The sequence below is a fragment of the Tupaia chinensis genome, unplaced genomic scaffold (assembly GCF_000334495.1).
Source record: "Tupaia chinensis unplaced genomic scaffold, TupChi_1.0 Scaffold000549_1, whole genome shotgun sequence".
NCBI classification, from domain to species: domain Eukaryota; kingdom Metazoa; phylum Chordata; class Mammalia; order Scandentia; family Tupaiidae; genus Tupaia; species Tupaia belangeri.
The window spans coordinates 1,312,409-1,323,877 of record NW_006160061.1 but is presented as its reverse complement, the minus strand read 5'-3'; the positions used below and the strand labels follow the sequence as shown (position 1 = coordinate 1,323,877).

Here is an 11,469-nt window from a genome sequence, read left to right as displayed (position 1 = left end):
TTTTTTTTTTTTTTTTGTAGACAAGGATATTGCAACTATCACTTACAGTTTGGTGGCACATTCTTTAGTAGGTCCTTAAGGCAATATATTTAAACTAATTTACAATTTGATTTGATGTTAATGTTTTAAACATCACCTCAAAATAATGCCCTCACAATAGCCTTTTAAAAATGTATTCAGATGTTTCATAAAAAAAATGGTGGCTTCATTATAGTTGTGCTTTATTAGCACAACTATAATTAAGGGTCTACCAAGAATCCATCAAAAACACCTATTCCTTAGGAGTTCACCATGAAAGATTACATTGGCTTTAATCAGTTTAGTAGTGCACAAAAAAGCAGTTTTATCAGTTGCTGGTGCTTTTTTTGTACTACGTATTACCAAAAAAATTTTCACTATATCTTCAAAATCCAACTTCTATAAAGTAAATCAAATCACCTCATGACTCATATTTTAGAACAAAGTAGAGACATCTGCAGTTATTAGTAAATTGCCACCTTTAATCCATCCTGTAGTGCCCTATGAAAGGGTCACAGAAAGACAGTTATGACTGTATGAAAATATGATTCTTGATACAGAATCAAAAGTTATTTTCAATTTCCTTTGCTCTTATAAAGTCCACAATAACAATACTTAAATGCACTTTAATTTTCTGTGATATAATTAAAACCCAGTGTTATTTCAACTGAACTTAAAATAGAGTCCCTGGTCTGTATTAGACTTTAAATCATACTGTAAACATATATTTGGTATAATTTATTGATCATCGTCCAGTTGCTCCAAAAGAGTTCTTCTGCGTTTTTCTAATTCCCCTTCGCTCAGTTCACTGCCAGAAGTGTCCCAATTGCCCTGAAAAAGACATTGGATACAATTCAGTCAATGCCAGCATTCAGAAGATTAAGAAATAATGAACCTTTGAAAACAGAACTCAATCTATATGGATTCTCTTCCACAAAAACACCTATTTTACCCTGTTTAAAGACTCAACTCTTTCCTGAAAACCCACAATGGGTTGCAGGTTAAGGACTCCCTGGTAGTATTAAGACAAAATAACTTAGAAAGGAATGTCCAGATATTGCTACTTGAAGCTTACATTAGGCATACATGTAAACCAGTGAGAATGGTGCACTTTTTCCTTCCTTTCATCTTATTTCCATTGAATGGAAACCAGGTGTTCGTTCTACAGGTGCTATATTCCTTGTTAATTTTGTACAGATTCTCGGTGGTCCTCTGGGTGTTTTACATCACAGAAACAGAAGTAGTATGCTTTAAATATACTGCTTATTGTTCCCAAATAAACATGTAAGATTTAGGCTAAAAAAAAAAAAAAAAACCAAACATGTACTATCTGTAGGATACAACCTTTGAAAAGTGAAGGTTTTACTCTTTTGCTTCAGGAATTTCCTTTTACCCACTTTAAGGGAAAAAACTGATAAAATACGCTAGTAAGGGACACACACACTGGCGTGGTGGTTAGGGTGGCTGTATCCCACATGACTGACTATGGTCTGAGTGTCAAACTTGGTAGCTTAAAAGACATGCCAGGTGAGTACATGCCCAAAATCCCAAAAGGAGAATGGAGAAGGGCTTGCAACATGGACATCCCCCAAACAAAGGGGTGCTTCCTTTCCTTCTTTCTCCACAGCAAAGCATGTGCCCTATAGAATATTAAAAACAAAAAATTGCTAATAAGTAGAAGTGGCATTCATTCTTCACTGAGGATATGAATCAGACTTGCTTAATACAAATTAAAAAAAAAAAAAAAATTCACCCTTCCCAACCGAAACAGAATATCCAGAGAAAGCCAAGGCTTATCTACTACATATAGTAGTAGATAAAATCAGATATACATCTGCTCCTACTTTTTATGTTCTCTAAAAGAAAAAAAAAATTCAGGGCCTGCAAGTCGAGTTGTGGTTAAAGGGACTGGATCCCCCCATGTCCAAATATGGTTCTAGTCCCCAAACAGGCAGCTTAAAGATCACGCCAGGCACGTGTGTGTGTGTATTCAAAATCCAGAAAGAAGACTGGAAAAGAGGCAGTTGCAGCATGGCCATCCCCCATAGGGGGTGATTTCTCACTTTCTATCTCCCTGTCTCTCTGGCAAGTACACATACCTTGTGGCAAAAACCTAGAAATTTTAAAATCAGGTACAAAATGTTGAGCGGGAGGTCAGTCATGCAGTGGTAATGCAACTAGAACTATTAGAAAAGGTCCTAGATTGTGACCCGAGGCCTCCTTCCATGGCCAGGCACATAGGTGGAGTGCCTATAATTTGGGATGGCTGAGATTTGGGGAAGAACGTGGCATGAGGACCCAGTTGGAAGCACTAGCCTCTCTATATCCTCTTTCTGTTTCCCTTATGGAAGAAATAAATGCATTTTAAAAAATGTTCAATGATATTTTTCAGTAAGAATATACAAAGCAAAAGACCATATTCTTAGTACATTAAAACTATAGTTATGGGGACCAGCATATGGCATAGTGGTTGTTACTGGACTCCCACATACTCAACCGTGGTTTGAGTCCCTGGACCCAGGGGACCAGCAAATGGTGTAATAGTTATATTGCTGGGCTCCCCCATAGTAGACCGTGGTTCGACCCCCAGACTTGGTGGCTTAAACTCATGCTGGGTGTGTGTGCGTGTGTACCCAAGATCCTGAGAGAATGAAAGAGAAGGGACTGTGGTGTGACCATCCTCTCTGGGGGGCAACTTCTTGGCTTTTTGTCTCTCAGGTGAGTGCACATGCCCTATAGCAAAAATCACTCATTAAAAAAAAAGGGCTATAATTATGAATTATTTTTTTTCTAAAAAGCATAAGAGATTCAAATCAATGGTCATTCTTGACCATATATATATTAGAAAATTATGTGTAAGTAGATAACTTTAATAAATACAATTTTCATATAATACAATAAAATAATAAAAATACTCTTCACTGTTTTTTCCCCTAGTGGAAGCAGACCTGGAAAAAAAAAGGTATTTAAATACCACCATGGTTTTAATTTAATTTAACAGTATTCATTTTCTTTTAAAAACACAGTTATAAACCAATTCTAAATACTTACGGAATCCTTTCCAGTCTTTTTCTTAGGTGATTTGTGTTTTGATTCTGATCTTTGTCTTGTTCTGTCTTTTTCACTTTCCCGATCTTTTTCTTTTTTATCCTTCTCTCGCTCAGCATCTGATTCTGGAGAATCCTGTATTAAGAAAAAAAAGTTACCATTTTGATGAGTAAACTCTTCTGTTTTTTGAAAAATCATCATACAGGTAATTAAGAATATTCACATACAACAGGTTAAGTGTTCCTAAACTGGTGAGATACAATTTGTGTTGTTAACCTAAGAATTCTATATGATTTTCCTAAGATTCATAGATAAGAACTGGCCTTACCTCTGGAAAAGATAACACTCTAATAGGATAAAATATCACTAAAAGGTCTTACTAACACTTGGGATGGGCTCTATCTATTGTGTATATTTACAAAATTATGTTTTGACTAACCCAATACAATACTGGCTTATATATACAGATATGCATGCAGAATGCTGTTAAACTTCATCAATCGATATCTCTCTCTCTCTCTCACAACACACCACACACACACACACACACCCTGACAGCTATGTAACAAAAGTCTACCCTCAAAATTGCTCCTGCATGCTGGAATTATGTATTAAAATGCTCCTTAGGTAATCCTAAAGTGTTCCTATGATTAAGAACTCTTACAGCAGGGAGTGACTGTGTAAACTTTAAATGTGTTCATAACAGCTAGCAATACAACATATACACTCTCACATGGATCTCTTTTCTTAAAGATTAACTTTAAAGACCAAGGTGAGAAATATAACACTGACTGTGTGTGTGCATATGTATGTGTACTGTTTTGAAGCTCACCAAATGATATTAATGAAGATTATAATGAAGAACTATGAAACTCTAAAATTAGGTGCCTACCTGAACTCTACTAGACAAATACTAGACAGAAAAAAGTTCTACAGCCACCAAGTAAATTACGGACAATGCCTAGATGATGTGCAAAAATCAGAAGCTTGCTTACGGATTTATGTCTCCTCTTCTTGCTTTTCTTCTTATGCTTTTTTGACTTTTTATAACTTCTCTCTGAGGAGCATGAAAGGGGAAAAAAAAAAGTGTCAGAATTTGAGGACTGACAAGGTTTGTTTGTTTTAAGTTTATATATTCCAAAGAAAAAGAGACAGAAAGGTTTCTGGACGTGAACCCAGAACCTTCTCAGCCTTGCAAAATGTCGCATTTCAATGCCATGCCACCATCTGAACCCAATGATTTTTTAATCTAATAAACAGAAATGCTCACCAGACTCAGCACTAGAAGAATGCTCTGAAGCAGAACGAGACTCTGATCGTTGTCGTTTTTTCTTTGAGTGGCTGTCATCATCATCTGAATCTGACCCCTAAACAACACAAATTAATTTTCTTCATAATGATGCTAACAAATATTTTAATACTCTTACGGTGTCCTTTAATAAATCCTTACCGATCTAGAGCGGGAACGTTTCCTATGATGTTTTTTAGATTTCTTAGAATGTTTCTTGTTTTTTGAATGATGATGTTGACATTCATGCTACAGGACAGAAGGAAAAAAAAAATCAAGAGTTTACATTTATTTCATGTGTATGTGTAAGTTCATTTATCTTCTGAGAAACAGAGAAAGCATTCTCAATAGGGCTTTGAATCCATGATCCATGCTCAACTCCAGATCATTGGCATGTACATGCCTGGCACTCAGGTCTCCAGAAGTAAACCAGGAACCTTCCTAATGTGGTTCAGCCTTGCAGACTGTCAAATTTTTTTTTTTTTTGCTGAAGCAGTCTAGTTGCCAAGACTTTACATTTACTTTAGACAATAAATGATAAAGCATATTTAAAAACCTGCATAAATAAGTCCTTATAATAAAACTTATCCATGTTTAGGACAAATTTTTTTTTCTATTCTTACCCACCCTACACTTACTCATTTGACATTTAAACAAAACAATGTCAAGAGGTATTAGTAAAGAAAGGTTTTTTTTTTTTTTTTTTTTTAAAGGCTTTTGCTACAGGGCCTATGCACTTGCTTGAGAAAGACACTGACAGACAGGGGGAGGAAGAGGGAGGGAGAGAGAGAGAGAAGGACGGAAGGTGAGATATTCTCATACATACTAGCTTTTAGCCCAGAAAATTACCTTGTCTAAAATGTAATAGATAGCATACTTGTTAAAAGCACTCACTCTTGTGTATAATACCCTCAGTGGAATCTATTTCCCTGTAAATTCTCCTTGCCTTAGTCTGTTCCTCCATAACTTCACAGACTTCTTCTGAGGATTAAGTTAATGCATATAATGTAAAACAGAACACAGTCTGGCCCAAAGAGGAATCAAATCTCTCTATTCAATAACAAGAAGCGGATTCTACCTAGTTACCAGTGTCTACCTGAAAACTTCATCAACATGTGCTGTACTCAACTAATAGAGTAACTTGAAATTTTATTTTTTCATTGTTCATTTTAACTATTCCATTATTTTTCAGAAACCCTCTGTGTTTTCTATAAACCTCATGCAATGTTAAAGGTTGTATTTGCTTACAAAGAATTTTTAACTTTTATATAGGTTTACTAGTCAACTCACCTATCTGCCAGACTGCAGAATTTCTAAAACTATTGAGTCGCTGATGACCCAAGCAAACATGATCAGAATCTGCACACAAAATTTTTTATTCTTATGCAAACTTAGTTTATTTAACCTTAAAGCAGTTTTTATAGGGGATAAAAATATATTCAACTATCCCCACTGAGAACATTTATATAAAAGCAATAGATATTAAGATATTAAGAAGTGCATTTTGATCATGCTACATTCTTTGATGTTTGTATCTTTACATAATTTATATTTCAACCAGTTATGAAAATATTGGAATTACCTCAAGTACATGCATAAAGTCTTTAAATATTCGTTTTCGTTCAGACTCTAGAGTAATATCCTCAAATGCTGGCTCTTTTACAAATCTCTCCCGGATCTGAAAATTCCAGACATGAAATAAGTGTATGAATACCAAAAAAAGTATACCAATATGCCTAAATGGGATAATAACAGCAAGTAAAAACCTGGACAACACAACACATTCCCTTAAGATACATTATTTTCTTCCTTCAGAAGTTCAAACCACCTTAATTATTCCTAATTATGGTCATACCCGACTAAAAATTTATCGCGTTTTCTAAATAATAGTCTACATGTAATTTTACTTTCTGACTTTTTATAATATTAATATTTGGAGAAATTAATATTTATTTTCAACTATAAAAACAAATCATTAGAAAAAATTTACAAGTGTACATACATCTTCCCAGACCGCATCCAATTCTATTGGAGGAGTAGCTTGTTTCAACATACTCTTAAATGCAGACTCTTTTCGTTTCATTTTCCGAGCTTCTTCTTTTTCTCTTTCACGTTCACGGGCTTCTGCCTTTTCTAGTAACTATTAGACAACCATATTTCAGTTATAATAGAATTATAACTCTTGTTAAACGTAATAATTCATTGTTGGAAGAATTCTCCCTTCGTTTATAAGGGCCGATTTATTTATAACATCAGTTAACCTGAGCAAAGGAAGCTTAGTATCAGACCATCATCTTAAACAGACTTTTTTCCCACCTTACTTGAAAAACTATCTATTACTTCAAAATCCTATTCACATTCCCTTATTCCGATAGCCTATAACCTAATCACTGCTGGCCAAATAAATTAAAAACTGTACTATCAAATTAGTTATTACAATAACAAAATGAGAACTTACACTATTGAAAGCCAACTTGATATTTCCAGCATCTAATGTAGTTGATCTTTTTGTTGAGCTTATTATTGCCACAAAATCTTCAAAAGTAGTATTTACTTCAACTACAAATCCTTTATCCTAAAATACCAGAAGTCTTGTTAATATTAACAAATAAATCAAAGGAATAAAGTACTAGTTTTTAAAATATACTATAGGTTAACAGGTAAGTGGTAGTCTTATTTACCTTTAGAATGTCTTTTATTATCTTTTTCTCATCATGATAACGTGCTTTAAGATCTTCAACATAAAACTTGAAAAGATCAAGTGCAGTTGATCCTAATGAAAAAACTAAAGAAGTCAAAAGCTAGCTCTAACCAAAGAGCTGCAATTATTTTTTTGTTTATAAAACAAAAATAAAATAAAATGCCCCTTTCCCAAGCCAGCCACCTTCCCATTTGGCCTATTTGAAATATTATTATAACTACAAATTAGGGGAAAAAAAAGAATCTCACCAGGCTGACCAAGCATATTAGTAAATCTAATGTCAGAACTAATAGTTGGATACAATTCCATCCAAGATGACATAGAATGTAGTTGTCCATGTTCATGTAATTCATCTAAAAATATCTGGAGAGAGAAAGCAGTTATATTCGAAAAGTCATCTTTTAAGTATGTTAGAAATAAGTGTAACATGATAACACACATAAAAAACTTAGCAATGTTTAAAACTCATCTATACCGAGGTTATCTCAAACATGTTTAGATGCAAAAAGTATTTGCTATAATTATGAAAGTAAAAAATTGCCTTCAGGCAACAAAACAAAACAAAAAAGTGTTTCTGAGAAGAGGACCTTTGAAACACTGTATGATCTTTCTATGCTTCTGTTTCCTATTCCCTGAATTAAAACACCATTTCCATGAAAAAAAAAAGAAAAAAATAAAAGGTAAAATTAACTCAACACTATTGAAAACTCCCTATCTCAAATGATGAGGATTAAGACTATGTGTTCATGTTTCATTTTAAAAGTATTTTTTATTTTTAAACATAGGGTCTAATATGTTCTAGGTATTTTTAATGTTCGAAAAGAAAAATGTGGGACTCTGAAAAAGAGGATATATAATTTTCCAAAAGCACATAGTTTGGAGAAATAGTCCATTAACTAATTTCAAAAACATTTTCCTTTTCCTTAATTACTATTACATCTTAAATCTAAATCTCTTTTTGTTTATTCCAGTTTCTTCTCTTCATTCCCCCACCGCCATCTCCATCCATTTGCTGACATTCATGGTAACATAGTAAAACTTTAGTACATTTAGCCATTTCTATACCTCTTGCCTCCTCCCAAATCCTTACGGTTTAATCCTACAAACAAAAGCCTTTAAGGAAACAATAACTCTAAATTCTGTTTCCACAATTCCTAGACCCACACTGTTCAATATGATAGCCACTTAGGAGATGTAATATTACTAGCTTCTGAGCACATATGACTAAAGTCTTTCACCTTTCATTTGGGGCAAGGGGCTGTCCATTAGCCACTGTATTAGGGTAAATGCTGAGTTACAGTGGTTTAAATACATTCATTTCTTGAAATCACAATTTGTTTGGTCAAGGGTAGGCATACTGCCACTATAACACAGCATTTACCCATATACGGTGGTTAATGGAAGAGATCCTTTACTTAAAACCACATGGATGCAAATTTTGGTTCCTCTATTCAATAGCAGTTAAACTTGGGCAAGTACTTCACAACTCCAAGTTTATTTCTTTATCTACATAAATGGATGAAACAATTAATATCTACCCTTATAAGATAAGGTTATCATAAATATTAAATTATAAAATGTGTAAGTAAGCAATTATTGAATGCTAGCTAGGATTATTGTAATTACTGAAATGTACAATCAGATGAGATCTGAAATGCAAAAATTCTACTGCATTTTCTCCATTACTGAGAGAATAAAAGTGATCCTTGGAGGTAAAAGTGAGTCACTAGCTATAGGAAATGCAATCCCTATGTAGTGTTCAAGAATTATGGCTGGTTCCTAAAGTATACCACAGCTGTCTCTTCATTTTCTATAGACTAAACATCATCTACTGACTCATCAACACGTCTTATTTTTTCTCATTCCATCATTGAATGAAATCCTATTTATCATGCTCACCTTAAATACTAACATCTATTATAACCTTAAACACTACCCATTGATTAAAAGGGCTCTTTAAATCAATAACTAATTGCAGAAATTAAGATTTAAATGTGGGGAGCAGCATATGGCATAATGGTTCTGTTGCTGGACTCCCACGTAGCTGACCACTGTTCAAGTCCCAAACCTGGTGGTTTCAAACTCATGCTGGGCACATATGCACACATGACCAAGATCCTGAGAGAATAGAGAAGGGATTGTGCATGGCCATACCCCTCAGGGTTGATTTCTCACTTTCTGTCTCTCTGGCAAGCGCATATATACCCTATAGCAGAAACCCCTCTCTAAAATAAAAAAAAAAGACTTAAACGTGTCTGGGTCCTCCTCAAAGCTGTTCAAGCCCAGTAACCCTATTACAGAACCAAGCCAGATAAAGAGAGATTTTTCAGAATACCTGAAAAGATTCTCTGTTTTTACGCTGTCGTCTCCTTTCTCTCAACAAACTCTTTTGTTTTTCTTCTTCTTCTTCCTTTTCTAAAGCCCGAATGTGTTCTTCAAAGCAAATTAATGCATCTTCTTTGTCCATGTCTGCAGAGATTTTTGGTTAAAAATTAAAATATACTATTTTGAAATTCACATATTAGTAAGAAAAGCAGTTTGAATATTGACATTAATACTTACATTACCACCTACAGATTTTTAGTCCAGTTAAAAATACTTATATCTGGGGAGATCAGCAGTTAGTGTAATGGCGATGTTGCTGATCTCCCATGGAGTCAACCGTGGTTTGAGTCCCAGACCCAGTGGCTTAAACTTGTGCCAGGCGCATGTGCATGCATGCCCAAGACCCCAAGAGGAGAAAGGAGGAGAAGGGACTATGGCGTGGCCATCCCCGCAGGGGGGGATTTCTTGCTTTCTATCTCTCTGTCTCTCTCTGTCTTGTCTTTCTGGCAAGTGCACAATCCCTTTCTTGTCTTTCTGGCAAGCGCACGCACCCTATAGCAAAAACCTCTCCAAAAAAAATGAATAAATACTTGTATATGACTTTAATATGACTTATAATCATCTAAACAAGAAAACTTAAAAAAAATTCACAAACACCTCATATTAAAAGGTACTTTGAATGAAACAAAGGTGATATATATGACAAAATTAATGAAAGTAAGGAAGTTGTCAAGACAAAATCTGTCAGCAACATTATAATTATCCCAGGAGCTTTTCAAAGTATACTATACTTTACCAAAAAGCCCCCTTTTGAAGGTGTTGCTAAGAAAATTGTAATTTACAATGTCAGAAAAACAGTAGTTGGAAAAGACTAATATAAGAAAATTCTAATACTTTTTTTGCTTACTGCGAACCTCTAAGACAGCATGAGTAAAATATAGTAATTAACTTGCTAAACAGCAAATTATATATAAATGGCTACTAGGCACACTTAATATATGGCCTATGATTTTATATACTTCAAGGGTTATCTAATAAAACTAACTTGGATTTCTAGAAACATTCTGTTGTGAATTAAAAACTCAGAAACAAATGTTACATGTGGAAATAAACAACACTTTTTCAGGAAATACAACCGTGTAAAATTCAATTAGTGATAAATAAATAGTGTGAAATCCTTTGGTGCTGTAGACACTGTTTAAAACTGTTTCTCTCAATTAAGTCATTATTCTTACTCTGTAACTCCTCATCTTCTGCAAAGGTTGGATTATCCATGAGATACTGCTGGGCTTCAGACCAAGTAGTAGAGTATGTTACATTAGCCATATTGTCAAGTATGTTTTTTAAGGCTTCCCAATTTCTTTTTCGCAACTGTTTTGCTTGTTCCTATGACAGAAATATGAATACACACTTTAAATCTCAAAGAAACTACATTATCTAGACTATAATTTCTGAAGATTTCTTTTACATTTTAGAGACCAGATTTTTTTTTATTTTTATTTTTTTGAGAGGTTTTCGCTATAGGGCGCGTGCGCTCGCCAGACAGACAGAGACAGACAGAGACAGAAAGCGAGAAATCACCCCCCAGGGAGGATGGCCACGCCGTAATCCCTTCTCCATTCTCCTCTCGGGATCTTGGGCATGCACGCACACGCGCCCGGCGTGAGTTTAAAGCCACCGGGTCCAGGATGCGAACCGCGGTCAACTACATGGGAGTCCAGCGACATAGCCATTACGCAAACTGCTGGTTCCCTTAATGACCAGATTTTGAACGTCATGTATTTACGTCAGTTATCAACATTGTTTACTTCAGTGATGCTCTTGTCAAGGTGCCTGACTTAATACTTCATATATTTTTTACCTTTCTTTTTTTTTTTAATTATCATAATTTTGTTTATATTACAATGGATTGCATATACCTTTACAGTGTATTACACTGCTTTTTCAAAAGGGAATGTCATGCATGTCAGTCAATACAGAGACATTAATCTCCCCATTTCATCATTTAGTATCTTTTCAATGTTTTTCCCAATCATTATTATTATTATTCTAATTATTTTTTTTTTTTTGGAGAGGTTTTTGCTATAGG

The 11,469-nt window shown here is 34.5% G+C and overlaps 1 protein-coding gene across 1 annotated transcript in view; it reads right to left on the bottom strand.

Moving 5' to 3' along the window:
- PRPF40A (pre-mRNA processing factor 40A) overlaps nucleotides 1-11,469 on the bottom strand; it is a 52,410-nt gene continuing 40,941 nt past the window's right edge. Inside the window, 12 exon segments of the mRNA XM_027775347.1 lie at nucleotides 1-849; nucleotides 3,070-3,201; nucleotides 4,062-4,123; nucleotides 4,337-4,433; nucleotides 4,517-4,603; nucleotides 5,937-6,032; nucleotides 6,357-6,494; nucleotides 6,813-6,929; nucleotides 7,036-7,139; nucleotides 7,304-7,418; nucleotides 9,391-9,524; nucleotides 10,616-10,766. Coding sequence (XP_027631148.1) covers nucleotides 757-849; nucleotides 3,070-3,201; nucleotides 4,062-4,123; nucleotides 4,337-4,433; nucleotides 4,517-4,603; nucleotides 5,937-6,032; nucleotides 6,357-6,494; nucleotides 6,813-6,929; nucleotides 7,036-7,139; nucleotides 7,304-7,418; nucleotides 9,391-9,524; nucleotides 10,616-10,766 — 1,326 coding nt within the window. The 3' untranslated portion in view covers nucleotides 1-756.